Here is a 26,110-nt window from a genome sequence, read left to right as displayed (position 1 = left end):
ATGGCCCTGGGGTCATGAGATTGAGTCCTGCATTGGGCTCCCTGCTCAGTAGGGAGTCTGATTCTCCTTTCACCCATCCACTCATGTGAATTCTCCCTCTTTCTCTCTCTCTCACACAAAAACAAATAAAATCTTTAAAAAAAAAAGAAAGAACAGTTCTTGCTTTTATATCCTAGCACTTTTGCTACATTATCTAGTCAAAGCATTCTTTTCTAAGCCTTGACTCCTCCTAATCTTACCAGTCTCTAAATACTAATCTCAAAAAAAACTAATAAAGGATGCATATATTAAATTTGTAAATTATGTCATAATGTATAAAATGTATACAAATTATTTAATATGAAAATTTTTATAAATTTTTATAATTTATAATTATATAATTTTATGATTATAAATTATAATTTTTATAAATTTTATAATTTGTAATTATATAAATTTTAAATATTTATTAAAATATTTATAATTTTTATAAACTAGGCAACTGGATCACCAAAGACAGAATGAAAAACTATTCTATCTAAAATACCCTGATGGGGGGCGCCTGATGGGGGGCTCAGTGGGTTGAGCCTCTGCCTTGGGCTCAGGTCATGATCTCAGGGTCCTGGGACCGAGCCCCGCATCAGGCTCTCTGCTCAGCAGGGAGCCTGCTCTCCCCTCTCTCTCTGCCTACTTGTGATTTCTCTCTCTCTGTCAAATAAATAAATAAAATCTTGAAAAAAAATAACAAAATAAAATACCCTGATGGGGCACCTGGATGGCTCAGTTGGTTAAGCATCTACCTTTGGCTCAGGCCATGATGCTGGGGTCCTGGGATGGAGCCCTGTGTTGGGTTCCTTGCTCAGTGGGGAGTCTGCTTCTCCCTCTCCCTCTTCCCCCTCCCCCTTGCTCATGCTCTGTCTCTCTCTGAAACAGTCTTTAAAAAAATAAATAAATAAAATACCCTGATAGGTTAGTCCTATACAGAGTATGGGTTACCTGTATTAACAACATACATGATAGTATCATCGCAATTTGTAAATTGTTAAAAGAGAAGAAAACTTGTCAAACGTATAAAAAAATTAATCATGTAATTACAGCCTTTAAACATGGAGGAAAGCATTGCCCAAATATTTTTGGTTGCTTTGCTTGGATTCAAATTACTTAATGTCTTTGGACCTTAGTTTTCTTTTCTTTATTATAAAGTAATATAAAAGCAGTTCAATCAGAGAATTTCTAAGATATTTTATAAATTGAAAGATCAACTTTACTACTACTTAACAAGCAGGCATCTTTCCCATTGATAAATAGCTTTCTTATCCATCCGGAGAGGCAGAGCTGTTGAGTCTGGACTTGAAAGTCAGGTTGGAGCTGCTTACAAACTGAATAGTCTTAGGCAAGTTACTTAAAGCCTGTAAGCCTATTCATTCAGTTGTAAAGTGGGAGTAATAATACCCACTCCTCATAGGGAAGCTGTGAAAATTAAGTAAGATAATGCATATTAAGTGTTTAAAACAATGCAAGGCACATTAATGCTTAATGAATATAAGATTCTATATTCATGAATACCACCGAACTCTATCTCAGTTTCTGTATCTATTGCCTTTTCCTGCCTCCTATTTAGAAGAAAAAGATGAATCTCTCTGCCTACCCTATCAAATCTATCACTTGTCTTAGTGTGTTTCTACATTCCTCATCCCTGTGGGATGTGACAATTTTTGATGTATCCACCACCTTTTAAAAATAACTAGATTAGGGGTACCTGGGTGGCTCAGTTGGTTGAGCAACTGCCTTTGGCTCAGGTCATGAACCTGGAGTCCTAGGATCAAGCCCCGCATCGGGCTCCCTGCTTGGCAGGGAGTCTGCTTCTCCCTCTGACCTCTCCTCTCTCATGTCCTCTCTCTCGCTCACAAATAAACAAAATGTTTAAAAAAAAATAACTAGATTAAAAAAATAAAATAATTGAACTTTTATTTAAATGTAGCCTTCTGTGGGAAAAAAAATCCCAATGTAGTCTTAGTCAAAGAGGAAAGAGAACAGATTTATTTGTTATGGCCTTAGCACTTATTTAGAACTGTATCTCTTAAAAAAAAAAAAAAAGAACTCTATCTCCCTTTTTTTTTTTAAAAGATTTTTATGTATTTATTTGACAGAGAGAGAGATCACAAGTAGGCAGAGAGGCAGGCAGAGAGAGAGAGAGGGAAGAAGGCTCCCTGCTGAGCAGAGAGCCTGATATGGGGCTCGATCCCAGGACCCTGAGATCATGACCTGAGATCATGACCTGAGCCGAAGGCAGAGGCTTCAACCCACTGAGCCACCCAGGTGCCCTGTATCTGCCTCTAAACCACTTTTCACTTCTAATCCCTAAATGTAAAGTAAAAATGCAAACAAACAAAAGCCAACCTCAAAAACCCTGTTTTTTGTTTTTTTTTTTAAGATTTTATTTATTTATTTGACAGATCACAAGCAGGCAGAGAGGCAGGCAGAGAGAGAGAGGAGGAAGCAGGCTCCCTGCTGAGCGGAGAGCCCGATGCGGGTGTCGATCCCAGGACCCTGGGATCACGACCCGAGCCGAAGGCAGAGGCTCTAACCCACTGAGCCACCCAGGCGCCCCCAAAAAACCCTGGTTTTGAATATACTCCAAGAGAAATGTAACTAAAGCGAAGGGGTAGAAGAAATAGTAATGACATGGATAGAAAGGCTAACATGGATAAGGGATGATTAAGAGGAAGTCATGAATAGACACAACAACAAAAGAGGGTGTCATGATGTGGAAACAGCTACACAGATGTCATTATATAAACCAAAGTTAAGCTAAGTGATCTACACAGGGGTCAAGGAATTTGTAGTTTATCTTACTAAAGAGAAAGCAGAAAGTACTGGATAATGGAGAAGGATCATAAGAATAAAATGGAGTAACTAGATCTTAGCTATAGAATTATATATTCTAGAATCTAACAGTCATGATCACATAGATAATATGAGAAGCAAAACAGACCTACAAGGTCTTTCCTAAAATTAGACGTACAAGGGTAGTTATTTACAACTCATTTTTACACTTTCAAATTTCTTGCCTGGATAAAAAAGTCACCTCACTAGCTAGAACCACAGGAATGGCCCTGAAAGCATCTGCTCTCTCACTAGGAACTTCTCCTGCTGCTTTCAGATCCTCATCTAGTTATGTTGATGCACAAATCTTCACAGGATCAGTATTCATTAGGGATTTGCCAAGATGATCTGCCTGGTTTACCTGAACAAGATTAGGTGGAGGTATATGGGGCAAGGTAACAGAAGTGACAGCAGAAATCGGCATATATATTTGTTCCTGACAGACAGATGAGGGATGAAGAGTTTAAAAAACGATTCACGGAGGGCACTATTACAACAGACCACTATCAAGAGCTGGACTTGATTATTTTGCTAGTGATGAGACGGAATAGTACAGGCACTTGTCCAGGGTTTAGTAACAGTAAATCACAAATCTAGGAATATTAAGGGGCCTTTCCAATAAGAGGGAGTCAGTGAATATCTATGGTTGGGGAAAATATCACGAGAGGCTATGCAGTCAAAACCATAGATTATGCTGTGTTAGACAGTTGAGAAGTGTGAAGTCGATGGTAGATGTTATTCAGGGGTTAAAAAAAGTCAATTTGAGTCACACAATCATTGTGGCTCTGTAATGGCAGAAAGCTTAATAAAAAGTCTATGAAGATGGAATCATAAAGTTAGTAAAGAGAGAATACTTTGTCCAGGTACAAGTTTTAGAAATATCTATAATCTTCAGTGCTTTACATAGAGTCATCAAGAAGTCTAACCTAACAGAGAATTTGCTTCTGCTCTTATTTAGTGTCTAAAGAGAGGAATTAGAACAAAGATGAATACTGGAGAACGTTGTAACAGACATATACCTCCCCTTTGGTCAAATAAAAGTCCATAGCTCATATATCTCTAGAGTTTCAGAAGACTTTAAATGAAAAAAGTTTTTTACACATAGAGTTTAGAAAGTTCCTGAAGAAATAACATAACCAACGAGGAAACTGGAAATGACCTTTCCTAGGTAATCCTTTGTCCTGACAACATGGACTTCCTCCTTGTAGATCTTGGTCCTGGGACGATAGTGGCATAGTGGCATTATGATATGGCATGGTTTTCAGAAAGCATAAAGATTCTTTCTGCAAATCACAATAAAGATAAGCCCCACAAATAAAATAATTTGGCTACAAACACATATGACATTATCAATTTATTTATCGACATTTATATAAATACTATACTTCGATATTACATAATTTATTATTATAGGGTACTAGTTAAAGATACCACTTATCTGTAATAGAAAGTATTCTATCCCTATGTTAAATTTATTTTTTGTTGAAAGTACATCTGGAATTCTGTGGGATGAACTGTATTTATACTATAGGTATTCCAAAGAGTTCACAGGGGTAGGAAGATGGGAAATAAAGTAATCATTAAATATGAATGCATAAAATGGCTCTAAAATCTCAGGGGTCTTCAAAGTGAAATGTTATGAAGACCTAATATAGTATTAAAAGTAGCCATATCTTGTTTGAAAAGCAGCTTTATAGTTTTTCTTTACTTGTATCCTTATTAGATCATAGAGTCCCTGGGGTTTAAATTTATAAAGCACTATGGAAACTCTTAACAACCCAGAAATTAGTGGTAGAGAATAATAGTCTTAATGCTGGACAGGTTTAACAGAACAAGGGCACAATCTTATATCCTATTTCCTTATCAAGCAAGTATATACCATGTTGGAGGAATGCCTTCCCTAAACTCTATTAAGTATTCTTTTAGGGCTTCTAGCTCTATACCAACAGCCAAAGGAATGTTATAGATTTTTTTGTAGATCAGTTAATCAGCCACTGGGTCAGAGGAGGGAAAGTGACTCTAACTCATATAAAAGAATGTGCTCTTTGGGGGGCCTGGGTGGCTCAATCCGTCAAGTGTCAGACTCTTGGTTTCAGTTCAGGTCATGAACTCAGGGTCATGGGATCAAGCCCCCTGAGTTAGATGCTCAGTGGGGAGTCTGCTAGAGATTCTCTCTCCCTTTTCACCTCTCTCTATCCCTCCTCCTGCTCATGGACTTTCTCTCTAAAATAAATAAATAAATCATAAAGTGGGGAAAAAAACCCACACCCAGAATGTTCTTATTTAAAAAAAAAAGTACTCATTAAGTACTCTGCCAGATGTAAAGCAGTGTCTTATTTACAGACCCTCAGGACTGGATAGTTCAATAGGAATACAGGAAATATGACTGGACTGAGAGGATTATAATGGGGCATAAATAAATTGTTCACAAGCCTACAAGATCATTGGAAAACACAGGATTTGCATCATATTAAAATGGAATTATTTCACTAAATGTAATGCATGTTCCTTGTTTGGACCCTGGTTTAAACAAATCGTTTATCAAACAATTTGAGGGACAAATGGGAAACTTGAATATGGCTTGGGTATTAGATGATATTAAAAACTGTAGTTAATTTTGTTAGATGCAGTAATGGTACTGTGATGTGAAAGGAAAATGTTCTTGTTTAGAGATGCATATTGAAATATAAGCAAAAATAGGTGAAAATAGTCAATACCAAATTACTGAAAGTGATGAGTATAATAGGAATTTAATTTTAATAATTTTTAATAATTTTAATAATTTAATGACATTAAATTAGTGTCATTACCTTTTTCTAAGTTTGCCATTTTTTCATAAAAAACAAAAAAAGCAGTGTTACTTGTTTCAGTTTTGTGGTTACTACAGTAAACAAGGGAAACTAAGCATTTCCCTTAGTGACTGACCACCAAAATAGTTGCTCCCATTTATCCCTTCTATAAAAACAGGATTACGTTAGTGAAGAATGATGTTCCTAAATTTCTCTGGTTTTCTATTCTTTATTGCACCCACTTAACAAAGTCCCAAATCTAGAATAACAAGCTGGCTACCTTTGCCATGCCTATACCCTGATGAATACTTCAGAAAAATTACACAAGAGGTATATTCATGTAATAATTACCATCCTCAAGACTACCTTAATTTCTCTAATTAGAACTTTCTCCTACATGCTGTAAAAACTATTTCAAACGACCTCCTTCAAATCTGTTACCAAACTTAACTACTCAATCTTAGTAAATGATCTTGCCTTCCAAATAACAGCAGAAACTAGGAAGCATTTAAACCGTAGCTTTCTTCTCTACTTCCTGCCATCAGATCTATAAATTAGCTGTACTCATAGTCTATTCCTTCCCTCCTATACAACGAATAAGTCTCTTTTTCAACTAAGGGTTAACCCCCTTCGCCTGTGAAAATTTCTATCCTTTCTCACCTTCTTAGGAGCCTTCTCTCATCAACTATCTCCTCTCCGGTATCTTCAACCTTTCTCTCTCTACTGAGTCATTCAATATTGAAACATGATCACATCTCTCATATTAAACAACAACAACAACAAAACCCCTCTGGATCCATACTTCACTACAGCTCTGAGCCATTGATGTCTATGCCTCCCTCACAGACAGTTTCAGTTTACTATCATGTTTCTAGTTCCTGACGTCCCAATCATTTCCTAACCAATTCAAATCGAGTTTTTTCTGCTGCAACCATTCTCTAAAAGATACCAATGAAATCTACATCATGTTTTACTCCCAGTGTTGTCATCTTCCACATCTTCTCAACAGCATTTAACAACTGAGATCTCCAGTCTTCTTGAAATACTCTCTCCCTGTTGTCTTACATGATACCATACTCTTTAGATTTTCCTTTTCTTCTTTTCTCCCTCAGTCTCCTTTGCCAGTTCATACTCCTTTAGTTGATTCTTAAATACCGGCTCTCCTTAAATCTCGGTCCTAAGTCTTCTCTTTTCTCCCCATTCTTTATTTTCCTTGTAAATCTCATCCTCTCCCCCAAATTACTATTTATACACAAAAATTATTCCAGTCTTGAAACATTTACCCAACATTTCCACTTGGAGATATGCCTCAGAAGCACCTCTAATAGTTCCAAGGCTGATTCATGCTATTTGTCGTCTTTTTTTCAGTGTTCTCGGTGTCAATGAAGGGCACTGCCATTTTATCCAGTTCTGCGCGCTCAGAGCCCAGAAACATTCTTTCTTAGTTTTTACATCCGAATCACCAAATCTGGTAGACTGTACTTCCTAAATTTCTATGGAATCTTTCTACTCTCCATTTCTTTACCATCCTAGCCCAAGTCACTGTAACATCTTACTTGGCCCCTGCAATAGTCTAAGTCCACATCCACATTTGCCCAAAAGTCCAAAGCACCTTAATGTTGTACAAAGGGGACACGAAGATAATACAACATCTCAGATACACTGTTAAGCCAGAGAATAAGGTTTACTGAGAAAAATGTGAAAGCAGAGAAATAGCAGAATGCACCCGTTCTCTGAGTTATCATTATCTCACAGAAATGTATACTTTGTCCAGAAACAGACACCTGGTAGAAAGTGCTTGAAGAGAGGTACCCCTTCCCCAACCACATAGGAACATTGGGAATACCTAGGTGACTAGTAAAGGATTTCTGTTCAGAGACATAGCCTTGACAGAAAGGAGAACAGCCTACAGTTTAGTCTGGGGAGGTTGCATAACCACCATCAATGACAGGCAGAGATCTTGTTTTCCCACTGAACTATCTCACCCCTGCTGAGCCAAAAAAAAAAAAAAAATCCCCCCAAAACAAAAAGAACCACTAGGCCATCAGGAGACCAAGGTGTGTTTCTCCTCTTAACTCAAGACTCTACAAGATCTGGTCCCTGTTTATCTTTTTAGTCTTACATCATGCCTCTTAATTTCTACGCTTTAACCACACAGGCCTTCTTTTCATTCCTTAAGGAATTAAGTTCTTTCCCTTCTCCAGGCTTTTGCACACACATGTTCTATCTGCTTAGTTAATCCTTTTTTGGCTAACTGATTAAACTCTACAAGACTAATTTTTCAAGTCTCGGTTTATTTTTTTTAATTTTTAAAAAAGATTTTATTTATTTATTTGAGAGAGCGAGAGAGCACAAGCGAGGGGGAGCAGCAGGCAGAGGGAGGGAGAATCAGGCAAGGAGCCTGATGCAGGGGGCTGATCCCAGGACACCGAGATCCCGACCCCAGGAGAAGGCAAACGCTTTAACGACTGAGCCACCCAGGCACCCCCAAGTCTCAGTTTAAATGCTCCCTTCCCAAGAAATCTTTCCTGACATACCTAGCTAGGTTATAAGTCCTGATAACAGCACTCACAGCATGTTTATGTACCCCTTAAAGTGTATCCCGATAGAAATAATAACTATTTGTACAATTATTTAACATATGTTTCCTGCCAAACTCAGGGGTCCTTAAATGGTAGGAACTAAAGCTGCCTTGCTCAGGCTGCAACACTTGGCTGAGCACCCAGACATAATCATGCTTAACAGTATTTGTTAAATGACTGAGGTGTGGACTTGAAGAGATTCGGTAAAGCAAGATGATTTAGCAACATACACTATGTGGCAGTAATTCTGATTCTAAGGTTTTGGAGCCTTAAATTTCTGAAAAGTATGGGTGACTCTGGGCCAGCACCTAGCACACAACTACCTCAAATGTGGGAGCAATACAAATGAACCCCTGCTATAACTAGTACAACAGGAGAGCTAAGGCTTTAGAGTATTTTTTTAATTAATTTTTTAAAATTTAAATTCCAGTGTAGTTAACATACAGTGTTATTAGTTTCAGGTGTACAATATAGTGATTCAACAATTCCACATACTGCTCAGTACTTAGGGCATTCATATGTAAGCAAACAAATCACTATTTTACACTGCTTTGTGCAATTCATTGATTAAAGTGTTGAAGCAAATATGAAGACCCCATTTCTAACTTTAATCTGCTTACTTTCATTTAGAGAAAGAAGGCACATTTACATGAAAAGAAAACTGGTAACTAGGTACTCATCCATAAGGGAAGTAAGAATGACACGGCTCACAACAGCTAGAGGAGGATGGGTAAAGTAGTGATCCTCAGTATCAGCTGCACGCTTAAATCACCTGGGGAGCATTTAACAAATACAGATGCTTAGGTCCTACCTCTACACATTCTGATTGAACTGAGTTTGTAATGAGGTCTGGGCATTGGTATTTTTTAAAAAGCTTCCAGGTAGTTCTAGCATACAACCTGGTTGAGAACTACTGGTTTTAGGAGAAAAGGAGTAGCTGTACTGGAGAGTTAGTATTTGAAAGGCTTCTTAAAAGCTAGGTGAAATGTGGATAAGCTAAGAGGAGTGAGGATCTTTTTAAATAGGAATTAAGGAGTAAGAAATGATGGAAAAAGTGCAGAAATGGTAAAGCGTTAAGTGTGTATGAAGACAGATGATTATTAATGAGTAGGCAGACTATATGGCTGAAGTACAGTGTTGGCATAGGACGATAGCAGAAAACACCTTGCATTTTTATCTTCTAAGCACTGAGAGCTACTGAGCATTTTTGCTATATTATTGACATGATCAGAGTAGTATTCTACCACGGAAGGCCCCCTTAAGTTGTGAAACTCCTCAAATAGGCAGCTGTAAAATGGAAGAGATATGGGTGAAGAAATAACAAAGAGGATAAATTAGTAAGATTTTTTGCAGAGCCATAAATGGCATAAAAAGAATTTAAAGTCACACTGATAACTTTAGTAATAATAAACACTATCATAAAGACAAATCCTCATTCTTTCTTCTAACTTCCCCTCAAAGATATACATCCATCATTAGTGATCATAGTTCTATCTCTTTATCTTTTTTTCTTAGAAAGGAAATAATATATTTTTTTGGTGTGTGAATGGAAATAATATTTTTTAACACAGTAATCTGTGAAAAAGAAGTTGAGACTTAAAACAAAAAGCTGATTTGAAGTAACACTTAAATTGTGAATCCACTGCATCCTTTTACCTTCATAAATCTGATGAATAAAGAATATTATGCTGAATTTTTTTTATTTTGAAGTAGATCATAAGACACCTCTAAATCCAGCTCCTTTAATTTAGAATAACAATTAAATAGCTATTTCTATATCATACCTTGTATTTGGTCATGGTGCTAAAATGATTATTCCGAAAGAACACACAAAGTTCTCCTTCCTGAACCGTTGACGTTAGTTCACATAATCCATGGTATGTCAGTTGAGTGGCTGTGTTATTTAGAAACTGCTCAGCTACAAAGCCTATGGAACCAATGCATAATATTAGATAGAAGAATAATTTCAGAATTAAAAAGTTTTTCTATTTATATTGTGGTCCAAGTATGAAGAAAGGCCAATCAAAATAAGATTTAACTACTATAACATGATGAGTCCAAACCGAAGACTTTTCTTTGTAATTCTGCTATGGAAGACGTGTCTATAGACTTTCACCATCCTAAAGAAACAGTTACGTGAGCTTCTTTTTAAGAATAAATGTATTTGCTTATACTCCACCTACTTCCAAAAAGGATTTTAGGCAACTACCAATAGAAGATACAGACAAAATAACACTAAAGCCTATTAAAACAAATAAGAAGGCATGAGTTAGCAATTTAAAAAGTAGGAATTAAAGATGTATGTCAACAGCGACTTTCCCAGTGAAAAGGTGTTTAACAACTTCAGTTGTTTTAAGATGTTAACAAAGATCCCATATAATTCTCAATTCACAAACTGTTCAGTTTTTGCTGAATAAAAGACTAAAAACTTAAAGTAGGTGTGAGACTAAGTAGAAAACAATGGGATAACTGATGCCACTTTTATCCTAATGTCCTCCCACATATACCACTCATTATGTAGATATATCAAGTTCAGAGACAGAAATGATCTCTTTTCTTTTCAAAACACAGTGAAATATAAAGAAGTTTTCTGGGGTTTAATTTAAAAGATATATGTACAGTTGATCCTCATTATTTGTGCACTTTCGTACCTTCAAACTTGTCTAGTAACTAAAATTTATTTATAAATCCAAAAATCAATACTTGCTGTGCTTCAGGGTAAATCTTGGATCTGGGCAAAGTGGCAAAAATTTTGAGTCACTCAATGCACACATTCCCCACTGAGGTCAAGCAAGGCAATGTTCTGCCTTCTTATTTCAGCTTTCTTACTATAAACAGACTTTTCACAGTCTATTAGGTATGCCTTTCGGGGTGTGTAAAATGGCCCTCAAGCATACTGCTGAAGTGCTGGGGAGTCAAAGGCTGTGATGTGCCCTATAGAGAAAACACATTTTTGCAGATTCATTCAGACATGAGTTACAGTGCTGCTGGCCATGTGTTTAATGTTAATGAGTCAACAGTATGTATTAAATAAATGCCTAAATAAATAAATAAATAAATGTCTCTAAACAGAAACACAAATAAAACAGGGCTATATATTGATCAGTTGATGAAAATCTTGTGACCAGAGGCTCATAGGAACCTACTCTTGTGTTTCCCCTAGGAGCAGTGGCTCAGAATTCATGAATTCAATGTTCACAGCAACTTTACAGAATGTAACTACCAGGAATAATGAGAATCTGTGTAAATAACTTGAAAAGCTGTATTCTTCTTCTTTCCTTCCTTTTTCTTCCTTCATCCTTATGCTCCCTTCCTTTAATAAGGAATATCTCAGTAGCAATGGGGGTGAGGGTGGGGGTGGGGCAGAGTAGAACAGAATGCTCTACAAAGTTTTATAAGTGAGCAGAGAGGCACAGATACAGGGAGGAAAGAGAAACCTCCATTAAGAAACTGACACCTCAACAAGAAATTGAAAATAAACTTGGTAGGGCCAGAGGCAGCTGGATAACATAGGTTTATTCCACTCCCTCTCTATCCCTCACCCTTAGTGTCAAGCTAGAGCACTTCAAGCTGCAAAGTGGTTGTAAAAAGCTACCAATGTATCACACTATTCCAAGGAATTGGTTAACGCTGGAGGGGAAGTGCAAAAAAGTTATATAGAAGGTCCCTGCCAAAGGAAATTTATAGCTCATTTGCAACTTCCTGTGTTTATATATTTAGAAGAGCTCCCTGCTTCAATTATTACCATTACTTTGCAAAGTACTAAGTTACTGAGGACAATATATCAGTTATATACTAAAGCACTTGCTATATATAAGAGTAAGTCTTTTTATTTATTTATCTATTTTAAAAAGGATTTTTATTTATTTATTTGACAGACAGAGATCACAAGTAGGTAGAGAGACAGGCAGAGAGAGAGGGGGAAGCAGGCTCTTCGCTGAGTGGAGAGCCCGATGCAGGGCTCAACCCCAGGACACTGGGATCATGACCTGAGCCGAAGGCAGAGGCTTTAACCCACTGAGCCACCCAGGAGCCCCTATAACAGTAAGTCTTAAGCACTATACCTATGCTGAGAAGTAGCACTGCTCTATGTAATATCCATGTTACTAAATGCTTCCTTCAGAAAGATGTTTCTAAATACCCCTCCCACATCTCACACAATATCCTCTCTAAAAATTCCTTTCAAAAAGATACAAAAAAAAAAAATGAGTGGAGGGGTGCATGGGTGGCTCAGTCGTTGGGAGTCTGCCTTTGGCTCAGGTCATGATCCCAGGGTCCTGGGATCAAGCACCGCATCGGGCTCCCTGCTTGGCAGGAAGCCTGCTTTTCCCTCTCCCATGCCCCCCGCTCTGTTCCCTCTCTCACTGTGTCGCTCTCTGTCAAATAAATAAATAAAATATTTTTTAAAAAAATGAGTGGAAATTACTGAATTCACAACATCATTTCATGTGTGTGAAATTCAAAAATGCTACACTAGAAAGGTCTTTCTCAGCTACTACTTTCTAGAGAACAGGATATCAGCTCAAGAGAGAATACATGACTTGCTCAAGGACATAAAACTAGTTACAGCAAAGTGAAGACTGGAGCCCAGGAGAATTCCTGGTATTAAGTTTAAAAATTTAGTGCTGATTATTATAAATGCAAACTGAACTGTATTTCTCCCAAGCCATAAAACATATTCTAATTTAGACTTATAGAGAACAATGTTTCCTAATTCTTTTACCAACTCTTAAAATGAGCCCTGTGATTTTCATGGAATATTCAAAAGCTTAATGGAGGAGGAGAAAACACTTTTTATTTTACAGAAGACTGCCAACTAATAAACATAGAAGGAATAATAGAAGTATCATAATCACCATAGTAGGGGTTGATTCAGACAAGAATCAGTGACTGCCAATTGTACTAGCTAAAAGATTATTAGGGAACAGGATATTCACACAGTTTCAAAGCACGATATCAGAGATTACTAATTAATTACAAAAGACAAGGGCATCTTTACAACAAAGAAATCTGGCAGATACTGCCTTAATCATATTTCAGCATCACCAATAATGGGATAATCAGACATCTTGTACCACCTGAATGTGATGCACTGGGAAAGACACAGTATCTAGCACCTATGTAGTATTCCCACCAAAAATATATGACCTATTCTACTCATGAGGAAACAATCAAATGAATCCAAATTGAGGACTATTCTACAAAAAAACTGGCCTGGACTAATTAAGAAAAGTCAGTATCAGAAAAGACCAAAAAGAAAAAAAGAAGAGAATAAAGATTTGGGATCTGTTCTAGATTACAGGAAGCTAAATTGAAATGACAATTAAATGATTCTTGATTGGAGCCTACACTGAAAAACTTCAAAGCTAAAAGGGGCATTATTGGGACAACTGGAAAATTGAGAATAGGAAGAGTATATTAGATAGATATACTGTATTTGCTACAAGTAGCATCACTTGTATTGATGCTAAATTTCCTGAGATAATTGTATTATGACTAGATAGAACTCTTGTTTTTAGGAGACAACTGCTGAAGCATTAATGGATAAAGTTCTATGATACTTGCAATTAATTCTCACATGATTTAGGAAAGTATATGTGTGTGTGTGTGTGTGTGTGTGTGTGTCTACAGAGAAAGAAAGCAAAACAATATGTTAATAATTGGTGAATTCAGGCAAAGTGGATTATAATCATTGTACTATTCCAATTTTTTCATGAGTCTGAGAGTTTTCAAAATAAAGAAAAAGAAGAGTAAACCAGTATCATTTAATTAGAAATAACATGAATTTGAACTATAATCTTCACTGTTGATGGCATATGATAAAAGCTCAATAAATATTTGAATAAATGAATATCCTGGAATTATTTGAGCATTTTTTTAAACTTAGGAATAACTGTTAAAGAAGAAATTATTCCTAAGAAAGCAACTGGAATTAAATGACCAGCTCAAGTAAAGTCTGGCAGCTGGTACTGTGCAGTTTTTTTTTTTCTTTACTGATTTTTGCTGCCACGCAAAAAAGTACTGCCACCCGAAAGAGGTAGCAAATAATACATGCTCTCTAAGTACATGTAAAAGTTCTGCACTTTTACTTACAAGGTACTGCCATCAGAAGAAAAAAAAATGTTATCTGAAAGAAGGTAAAAGAATATCTAATTCTATTTAGCTAAATAACATTGCTTTTTCATCAAAAAGAATGATAGTAAGAATATATCTTGTATCCTGCACCTTACGGAGATGAAATATTTGAATTAAAAAAAATAAGTAGTTACCACCTGAGATTAAAGCTTAATACTTTTTAATAAAGAAGGATTAGAAATAAACCACCTTTGGGGTATTTTATTGATTCAGAAGGAAAGTTACAGTTGTGGGCCAAACAGAAAAAGGAAGCAGACTCCTTCAGCTGAACACTATATCCAAGAAAATATGAGGAAGAAAACAATGGGAGGAAACTAAATTGCTATATTTTAAGTAAAGATGTCCACTGTGGTCTTTTCTTTCCTATACCATTTCTTAGTGCCTATACAAATAAACTACCATAACTGAATAATTATTTCAAACAGACTATACATTTGTAGTATACTGAAATCTACATAAAATTATTCCTTGCTATAAAAATCTGACATGCAGAATTCTACCATATAAAATTTATATACCAAAGAATTAATCAATTCTGGTACATATTGCCCCCAAATTCTAGGGCACTAAAGAGGATGATTCCTTCCTGGCTTTTATCAAGAAGTTCTTCTCAAGGTATCAATACTATATAAATTAGTTACAGTTTATGTTAGAGAAATAGTAACAATAATTGTAACATCAGGTAGAGAGAAAGGAGAAGTGACGAAGGGGCTGGATTTTTGTTGTTGTTCACTTTGTTAATTAGCATATTGCCTAAGTACATTACATTACTTGTTACATTACAGCCTGGCTTGGGAAAAATGCTGTTACCAAGTATTCCCTATAGCTTCCCATCCTATAAGCCTGTTCACCCAAACATCATTTTTATAGCTATCATTCCATCTGTTAACACTTGCTGAATCCTACTGTCCCCTCAATTACTACTGAATAGCGTATCAGAAATTACAGAGAGAGCAGGCATCTACACATGGAAATTTTTTTTATAGTCTTATTTGTTCAGGAATATATAGTAATGAAAGTTTGGGTAAGAAAGGAAAAGTTCTAGTGAATGGAATTTTGTTAATTGAAAGTATTTTTAACAGCTTTTGTTGCTCCTCTGTCCCCTAAAATCAAATTTTGTTGCCTTGGGTTGCAGTGAAAGAGCTGTTATACAAATCAGTGATTGGTATCCCTGTATATTTATGTATTTATTGAAAGTAAAAACCTAGGATAATTACAAAAAAAAAAACCACCAAAAACCTAGGATAAGTCTTTACTAAAATAATCTCTTTTCTTGCTACCTGCTTCTTGAATAAACATTTAAATTTATGGCTAACTGAATAATTACTTGATTAATGTAGCATGTGATACATGTAAATAGCTTCTCATATGTTCTTATATACTCTTGTAGTCACTTAGGTGTATTTTTAATGTGGTGATTATAATCAACTTTTATTATACCTCATATAAAAGACCTGTGTCTGAGAGGATGATGATGATAAAGCCCATTCCCTAGTCTCATTATTTCTCTCTCGTTTATCTTTCAAACGGAGGAGAACAGGAGCCCAACTATTCATGCACATTTATAAGTGAAGTGGGTTGTAGGAAAGGTATATCCAAATACTATGGATCCCAAAAGCATTCTGGTTTCAAATGTACTTTTCCCTTCATTGACCAGAACACAGATGAAAAAAACATGAAACTGCTTCTATAATGATAAATTTAACAATTTTAATTAGTTAGGGATTAGGAAATCTGATGATCTGAGGTATCCTTTCATTTAGAATGGTTCTCTGATATACTATATTGTACTGAAACATAAGGCAGAACTCTATTAAAATAAACACTTGAGTACATAATACTTATTTCAATCAATTAGAGGAGGAATTGTAAAGTTCACTCAGTACTCCCAAATAATAACCCTTTTGTAAAAAAGGTAATTATCAATAACTCCTGGGTAATTGACCATATCAAAGTTAACAAGTGATTCCAAGGACTTTTAGTAGAATCCAGGCCTGATTTTAGAAGTCAAGTGAAAAGCATTCTAAAAAAAAAACCTTTCACTGGTATCTTTATGAAAAAATTACTTCTTTTATAATTCCTACAAGTAGCATCACTTGGATTTTTTAGAAGTCTTATTTGTGACACTTAAAAGCTACTAAATTATAACACAAATTATTTTGCCAAGAATAAATCAGGTATTAGGAGCACTCACCCACCTTCACTAACGAGCTCACTATTGTCTGACTGCTTACAAGAGATGATCTTCTCCACTAGTTGGTTGTAGCTGCAGTTACCAACAGCTTTTACAATGTCATCAATCTAGAAAACAAATGACTGTCTCACTAATCACGATAAGATTAAAAACAATAACAAAGAAACCCATATCACTCTTTAGGGTTTTATTCTAGTATTAAATGTAAAAATATTACTTATGAAAAAGAAAATCAACACCCAACAGTTCCTAATTTTGTTTACAGCTCATTATAACATTATGAAAAATATTGCTTAGCTGTATTTCAATTATGCAAAAAATGATGAAATGGGATTATAACATGCAACTTTATTTCTTAAGGTTGTAAAGATGCATTTAAGTGATTAAAATAAAAAGTAAACTATTTCAGGGGGAAAAACAAGAACATTTCATTTTTTTCTAAAAAACAAATATTCTATATTTAGAGCAAGGCAAATCTAAAGATAATTTATGGGATTATCCCATTTTATTTATCCCATTTTATTTATTATTTAGTTCTTAGGAAAGTATAGTGGAGATGCAAATAGACATAACCATATTATTTTCCTGAAGAAAAGTTAATATATATTAATCAGGGATAGTATTTGCCTCACGAGACTTATTTAACTTTGTCTTTGGCAGTAGAGTAGAAAAGTAAATGCAAAGTCTTAAGCTGTAGGAAAATGAAATTGGGCATCTCTACTCTCCTTCCATTATACTTTGCTTTGACTATTGAAGAAAAATAGGTTTCTGGTGTCTAAACAACTTGTTTTGATTGCCATCCCATCTGTAAAATATATTTACTTATAATCTATTTACATGTACTACTGTATTGATTAAACAAATACAAATTAATACAATGATATAACATAAGAGGGCCAATGTTTTCTTTCCACATCCAAATGATCTTCTTGAACGTTTATACTTTGAATATAATTCTTCACATAGTATCCGTACAAATAATACTCTGGACAATAATTCTCAAACTGGAGAGCTTGTTAAAAAGATCTAAAAGAATTCCCAGGCTCAAGTTGCTTCTCAGTTGTCTAAATTTTCATCCCACTGCTGCATATCAAAGTTTAGGGAAAACTGCCCTAGGCTACAATTTCTTTGTTCCTGTGAAATTCTAGGATGGAAAAAGCCTCTGAACCATTGTGGGACCAACTACTGAGAAGAGCAGTTAATTGAAAAAAAGTCAAAGCAAGGAGTTGTGAAAAAATTTTATATATACACCTTGAACATTTCATGTTAAAATACACAATGTATTCACTTGTTGGTCTTTTGATGTAGAGCCAAATAGCTTTTTCTCTGAAAGCAGAATCTTAAATTGTATGTAAACAACATAAGAGTATGGCTTCCAGTTTTTATTTAAAGTGAAAATTTAGACCCTTAAGAAGCAATCTGAGGGCAGAGCAACTTTAGATTTTCATTATTTTTCTTAACACTTTTACTGCTTAGAGCAATTTTCTTTAGTGACTCAACTTCATTAAGTCTTTCCAAAGGGTATGAATTTTTAATCCTAAGGAATCCACAAAATACAAATACAAGATCAATACACAAAAATCAATTGAACTTCTATAGACCAGCAATAAACAATATGAAGATTTCAATACAGAGATTTCATAGGCCAAATCTCTACATTAGCATTTCAGTAAATTAATTCATTTGGGAGCCTTTTATGCACTGCTGTGTACCAGGTGCTGTTAGAGACTGCAGGCTCAGCAGTGAACAAACGAGATGGTCTGTGCTTTCATAAAGGTTACATTCTAGAGTAAAGACAAACAACAAACCAAATGAGCAAATATATTGTATGCTAGGTAATTATATGTAGTGGTGTACAGCTGATTTTTGTTCATTTTCACTGTATAGTATTCCACAGTATGGATATAGCATAATATAATTTTTTTCACTCATTTTTTGATGGCTAAGTTGCTTGCAGTTTTGGGATATGACAAATAATATTGCCATGAATATCCTTATACATTTATCCAATTCTACACACAAAGAGTTTCTCTAGGAAATATGTTTTGTCAAATTGCTAAGTCTTAAGGTATGCTTATCATCAACTTTACTTTAGAACTCCAAACTGCCTTCCAAAGCAGAAAGCCAATTTATTTCCTCATCAGCGTGAAATGAGAATTCTCTACATTGCACATCTTCTCCAACATTCAGTACTGTCAGACTTTTAAATATTAATTGTTCTATGTTCTAAGGGGTATATAGTGGTAACTCATTTTGGTTTTTATTTCCATTTCCCTAATGACTAGTTCATATGTTCACTAGTTGTTTGGATATCCATTTTTATAAAATGCCTGTTCAAATCATTTGCTTTTTTTTTTAATGAGATTGTCTATCTTAAAACACACACACACACACACACATATATATTTGTAGTAGCTCTTTATTCATTATATAAGTTGTAATCCTCTCAGGGGCTTGCTTTTATATTTTCTTCAGCATTTCTTTAAATAAATACAAGTTCTCAATTTTAATGTAGTCATGTTTACCAGAGCTCTCCATGGTTAATGTATTTGTTTAAAAATCCTTTCCTATCATTAAGGTCAGAAACATACTTTCAAACTTTTGCAGTTTTACCTTTTATAGTTAAACATCAATGCGTATGGAACAGAATTTTATGCTCTGAGTTGGAGGAAATGATTTCATTCTTTTTAACTGACTATTGAATTAGAAATCTGAACTGGCTATCTAACTGGCTATCTAATTAAATTTGTAATGGCTACCTTATTGCCTTAGCATCTTTTATTATAAGGACTCCCTGTTGCTCTACAGTGCCCTCTTTCTGTCTATGTATGCATGGTCTTTTTGGCTTCTCTATTCTCTATCATTTGTCCAATTCTTAATTATAATATTTAAGGTATTTCCTATCTGGAAGAGCAAGTCCTCCCTGCTTGTTCTGCTTCAAGTATATCATAGCTTCTGTTCCCAGCCCTTTGCATTTCCACAAATATTGCAGAATCCACCTGTCTCATTCCACAACTACTCCCCATAAATCTGTTAGGATTTTGTTTGGGGTCATACTGAAACTATAATTTACTTTAGAGAGAATGGACATCTGTATAAATTGTCTTAAAATCTAAAATCTAAGAATAGAGACTTACATTTACATAGGTCTCTAATTTCTCTCAAATTTAAAATTGTACATGCAGAGATCTTGTGCATCTTTTTGTCAGCTTTATTCCTAAGAAGTTATGCTATGTAAATGACGTATTTTTAAAATTTCATTTTCTGTCATTTTATTTATTAAAAAGATTTTGTTTTTAAGTAATCTCTATACCCAGTATGGGGATCAAACTCACAACCCTGAGATCAAGAGTTGTGTACTCTATCAACTGAGCCAGCCAGGTGCCCCTTCTGTTTCTCATTTTAAAATTCTCTTTGAAGAAGGTTTACTTCAAGAATTTTGAAGATTTTAGCTTTGTTAATCTTCATTATTATATATTTACTATTTTAATACTCTTTGCTTTTTTAAAAATACTTTCTGATTTTTTTAAGCACTTTCTGCTGTTTAAAAGGCATATAGTTTATTGGCTTTTAATCTTTTCTTACTCATTAATAAATGAATTTAGGGTTTTAAAAATCCCTCTACTCGCAAGTTTTGATATGGACTTAGTTATTGTGCAGGTAAAAATATACTCTAACTTTCATTATCAATTTTTGGTGCAAACAATGTCTGTTGTTTTTCTACTTATTTCTCTAGCTCAATCGCACTGTGGTCAAAAGATATTCTATATTCTATGTGATTTAAATCCTTAGAAATTTGGTGAAACTTGCTTTATGGCTCTATAGTAGGTCAGTTTTTGTAAATTTCACAAATGTATAAAAAGAATGAACAGTCAGGTTCAAGGGAAAAAAAACAAGAGAAAATGTCATGGATAGGAGGAGACTAGGAAGATAGGATGATTAAATGCAATGTGTTATTCTAGATTAGATTATGGAACAACAACAACAAAGATTAGTGGAAAAATTGGTGAAATGTGTGAGAACTGAAACCATAAAAATACTAGAGGGGAATACAGGCAATAACTTCTTTGATAGCAGCTGTAGCAACTTCTTTCTAGATATGTCTCCTGAGATAAGGGAAATAAAAGCAGAAACAAACTACTGGAACTACATCAAAATAAAAGGCTTCTGCAGAGCAAAGGAAACAATTAACAAAACTAAAAGGTGACCCACAGAATGGGAGAAGATATTTGCAAATGACATATCTGATAAAGGGTTAGTATCCAAACTATAAAGAACTTATAAAACTCAACACCCAAAAAACCCCCAAATAATCCAATTAAAAAATGGGGAGAAGATGTGAACAGACATTTTTCCAAAGAAGACATATGGCTAACAAACACATGAAAAGGTACTCAATATCACTCATTATCAGGAAAATACAAATCAAAAGTACAATTAGATATCATCTCATACCTGCCAGAGTGGCTAAAATCAACAACACAAAAAATAACAGGTTTTGGCAAGGATGTGGAGAAAGAGGAATCCTTTTGCACTGTTTGTTGGGAATGCAAACTGGTGCAGTTGCTCTGGGAAACAGTATGGAGGTTCCTGCAGAAGTTAAAAACAGAACTATCGGGGTGCCTGGGTGGCTCAGCCAAAGCACTACTAGGTATTCACCCAAAGAATACAAAAATACTAATTCAAAGGGATACACACACCCCAATGTTGATAGCAGCATTATCTACAATAGCCAAGTTATGGAAAGGCCCAAATGTCCATCAACTGATGAACAGATAAAGAAGATGTGGTATACACACACGCGCAGGAATATTACTCAGCCATAAAAAAGAATGAAACCTTGGCATTTGCAATGACAGAGGTGGAGCTACAGAGTATTATGCTAAGTGAAATAAGCCAGTCAGAGAAAGACAAATACCATATGATTTCACTCATGTGGAATTTAAAAAATTAAACAAATAAGCAAAGGGGGAAAAAAAAGGAGGAAGCAAACCAAGACACAGACTCTTAACTGTAGAGAACAAACTGATGGTTACCAGAGAGACGTGGGTGGGGGGATTGGTGAGAAAGATGATGGGGATTTTAGAGTACACATGTCGTGATGAGCACCAGGTGATGTGTGGAAGTGTTGAATTAATATATTATACACCTGAAATTAATATTATATTGTATGTTAACTGGAACTTACATAAAAACTTTAAAAGAATGAACTGGTGAAGTGTGAATGAAGACTCTAATATAGCTAATAGTAATGTACCAATATTAAGTTTTGATATGTGTACCAAGGTCATATAAGATTAAAAGAAATGGGATGAAAAGTACGCAGGAACTCTCTGTTAACATCTTTGCAAATTTCCTGTAAACCTGGAATTATTAAAACAAGTTTATTAATTTTTTAAAAAAATATAACATTCATTAGGTTTTGTTTTCTGCTCCTATCAGTTACAGAGAAAGATATAACATAGTCCAGCGTGGTAATGTATTTCTTTTTATAATTCTGTTAAATTTTGCTTTATGTACTTTGAGATTATAGGATTAGATGCATACAAATTTTGTTTTTTTGTAGTAAAAAACTGACCTTTATTCTTTGTGACAGTTCCCATGGGTTCAGAGAATGAGCAATCAGTCAGGTATTTACTTTCTAGGTATCTCCAGGCACATACAAATTTAACATAATTATATCTCCTTGGCAAATTAAACATTAAGCAGTTGTATGGCATCTTTTTTTCCCTCTCTTTATTTGTAATCTTTGTTTTTTCTATCTCTTGTGAACAATAAATACAGATATTTTAATCCAGCCTCAGAACCACTTTTAACTAGAGCATTTAGTCCTATTTACCCTTACTATAATTATTTATATACTTAAATTTATTAAATCTATTCTCTTTGTCTCATCAGTTCAACATTCCTTTACCTCTTCTTTCTTCCTTTTTTTAGATTAGTTTTTCTCTTTTCTACTAATCTAGAAGTTACCCACTATGTTTTCTATTCTTTTCATAGTTACTCTAAAAGAGCATTATCTGACAGCACATTCAGTAATAATGGAAATATTCCAAATCTGTGTTGCTCAATAAGATATCCACTAGCCACATGTGGCTATTGAACAATTGAAATGTACCTAGTGCAACTCAGAAACTAAATTTTTAATTAAATTTAAATAGCAACACTTGGCTACCACATTGGACAAAGAAGTTATAGAAACTATAACATCTACCCCCTACACAAAGTCAGAAGTTGATACTCTCTTCTTGAACAATTAATTCTAGACCCTTAGAATACTTTACCTTCCTCCCAACTTATGTTATTTTTGTATTTGCTAATGTTCTTTTTTAAAACCCCAAGACAGTGTTATTATTTGATATAGTCTACATTTACATTTATTGTTATTTTTCTCTTCATTCACTTTTCCCTCCATCTGAGATCATTTTGCTTCCTTCTAAAATCTTGTTTAGAATTTCCATTAATGTTGGTCTATTGCCAGGAAATTTTTTTTTTAAATTTTCTAGAGTTAAAAACATGTTTAAGTAATCTCTACACCCAGTGTGGGGCTCAAACTTACAACCCTGAGATCAAAAGTCATATGCTCTATTGACTGAGCCAGCCAGGCACCCCAAGAAGCAATCTTACTTTAATTAATCTACAAAAATGATTTTGTTCCATTCATGAAATATAATTTTTCTGGGAATGGGATTACAGGTTAGCATTTGTCTTTTTTCAGTACATTCAATATATCGTTTCCACCATTATCTGGCTTCCAATGTTGCTTTTAAAGAGTTATTATCAATTAATAATGGAGAAATATCCTCTCAGTGGCTGAATTCTGGCGCCCGCCATCAAAAGAACAGCTGAAATTTATTTGCAAGATAATCATTTGCAGAATACATCATCAGAATACTAACCAGTTCTGAGAGGTAGTTCATATACACCTATAGATTTCAAACTTTGCCTTTTTTTTTTCCTTTCTCATCAGCAGAATCATCCTGTCACAAAATAAGTAAAATAGATAAAGCACTGCCCTCACCCCTTCCAAGAGTGTGAAAACCCACTGTGTATACCAGAAAAGTCTGACAAACTATTTCAGTTCTACATTTGAATATGTTTTTCTTTAAGCATATGAATTCAACTATTTACCAGACAATATACAGCTCTACACAGACAATCAGAAAGATGATCTGAGTACAGTTTTTAAGAACTCAGGCTTAAGTTCCTCAGGCTGTCAGCTCATTCTCATAGACAACCTGGCATTGTCATCTGCCAGGATCTGATATGGCTCACCCTGGATATGTAAAATGCTTTTTCAGTGATACTGTCAGAGACAGAATGCCAATAGAGATACAGATGCCCTGTTTATAGTAAGCCATGCTTTCCTTGCCCAGACTACCAGTTGCTTTTACCAACAGACAGGGATGAAGAAACTATTGCTACTATGATCTCTCTGTCCTTGTAGTTAACACATGGAGACATGTATACATGATTCATGCCATTGATCAATATTTACTAAGAACCTACTATGTGCCAACCACTGTTCTAAACAATGAGATATCAGAGCCCAGCCCTCCTAAAACATTCTACTCGGGGGGGCACCTGGGTGGCTCAGTGGGTTAAGCCTCTGCCTTCGGCTCAGGTCATGATCTCAGGGTCCTGGGATCGAGTCCCGCATCGGGTTCTCTACTCGGCAGGGAGCCTGCTTCCCCCTCTCTCTCTGCCTGCCTCTCTGCCTACTTGTGATCTCTGTCAAATGAATAAATAAAATCTTTAAAAAAAAAAACATTCTACTGGGAGATGAGAGTCAATCAAGTAAAGAAGTAAATAATCATTCCAAATAATGGTAAGTGGTAAAGAAAATCAAACAGGGTCATGGGAGAGGAAATGGCTGGGGAAAAGGAGGCTGACTAACTTCAACAAGTTGTCAGAAAGGGTCTAACAAGGTGATATTTGACCTGAGATCTGAAAAATGAGGTACCAGAAATGTGAAGATCTGGGAGAACAATGTATTAGGGTAGTAAGACAATGTTCCACAGTAGGCAATCAGACAGCAGAAAAATCTGAAATAGAAATGAACTTGACATGTCTGAAGAACAGGCGAGCAGTTAACTTTACTAGAGAGTAGTTTAAAAAAAGAAAAGAAAAAAAAAGGGAGAATTATAAGAGGTGAAGTTAGACAGACAGGCAGAGTTTAGGTCATGCTGCATATCATAATAAAGATTTTGTATTGTACTGGAGTTACAGTGGAGGTTTTTAAGAGAAGAAGGGGGGCACAGGAATCAAGGGGAGGGTTATTTTATTATTTTACAAAGATCAGTCTGAGTGCCAAGACAATTCAATGAGGGGAAAGAATAATCTTGTACAAAGACTACAACAAATACTACTAGGACAACTAGACATCCACATACAAAAGAATAAAATTGGATCCCTCATCAAACTATATACAAAGATTAACTCAAAAATGATTGATCACACTCCTAAATATAAGCACTAAAACTTTATAAAACTGTTAGAAGAAGATACAGGAGTAAATCTTTGTGACTTTGAGTTAGGCAAAGCCTTCTTAGGACACCAAAAGTAGAAGCAACAAAAGAAAAAAAAAGAGATCAATTGGACATCATCAAAATTAAAAACTTTTGGGCTTCAAGAACACCATCAAGAAAGTGAAAAGATTATCCACAGAATGGTAGAAAATACTTAAAAACCATACATCTAGTAAGAGACTTACACCTGGAATATATAAAGAACTCTTGCAACTCTGTAAGAAAAAGACAGATAGCCCAATTAAAAATGGGGAAGGGATCTGCAGACATTTCTCCTAAGAAATACAAACAAATCCACAATGAGATACAATTTTATACCTATTAGTATGACTATATTCCAAATAACATATAATAACAAGTGCTGGTGAGAACGGGGACTCAACTTTGTAGGTGACTCCTAACTCCTTGAAGTTATAGTGAGAAGTCTTGGACAAACTGAGCGGTCTGGAGGACAGTCCCCTGAACCTCACAATTTGGCTAATTTCAGGTAAAAGCACAAAAATATAACAATCACAGGGATGCCTGTATGGTTCAGTTGGTTAAGTGTCCAGCTCTTGATTTCAGCTCACACATTGTCTCTCCCCATAAAGAAATAAATGATAAATAAATAACAATCAGAAAATATAAATCTAGATTAAATTTCCAAATGAATAAAATTTTACTACATTGTGTTTATATAATTTAAAATTTTCTACTTACCTGTGGATCCACTAACCACCCATGGTATAAAGGAATATCAAGAAGATCAAATACAATGCATTCCGGTGTATATTCAAATACTCTAACACCAGTGAATTTTACGTTTACATCCAAGCCTGTCTGTAGTTTGTGCAAGATTGCCATAGCATCACTCATATTCTGAAAATAGAAAGGAGAAAGGTAAAGATGAGAAAAATCAAACGACAATGACAACAACAGCAAAGATACTTGAATGCAGGCACATTTACTTCTAACTTTCCATTTTATCCAATTTATTTGTCCCTTCAACCAATTTTTATTATTAAGTGTCTATTATGT

At 35.1% G+C, this 26,110-nt stretch overlaps 1 protein-coding gene across 1 annotated transcript in view; it reads right to left on the bottom strand.

Moving 5' to 3' along the window:
- Positions 1 to 26,110, bottom strand: part of MINDY2 (MINDY lysine 48 deubiquitinase 2) — a 73,180-nt gene that overhangs the window by 11,075 nt on the left and 35,995 nt on the right. Inside the window, exons 4-6 of the mRNA XM_080808174.1 lie at positions 25,793 to 25,951; positions 16,570 to 16,672; positions 10,021 to 10,163 (exon numbers count right to left, since the gene is read on the bottom strand). Of these exons, the coding sequence (XP_080664300.1) occupies positions 10,021 to 10,163; positions 16,570 to 16,672; positions 25,793 to 25,951 (405 nt within the window). The remainder of the gene's footprint in view (positions 1 to 10,020; positions 10,164 to 16,569; positions 16,673 to 25,792; positions 25,952 to 26,110) is intronic.

Source organism: Martes martes (genome assembly GCF_963455335.1).
Source record: "Martes martes genome assembly, chromosome: 7".
Lineage (NCBI taxonomy): Eukaryota > Metazoa > Chordata > Mammalia > Carnivora > Mustelidae > Martes > Martes martes.
Note: the sequence above shows the minus strand (reverse complement) of the source record. Positions and strands in the feature narration are given on the sequence as shown.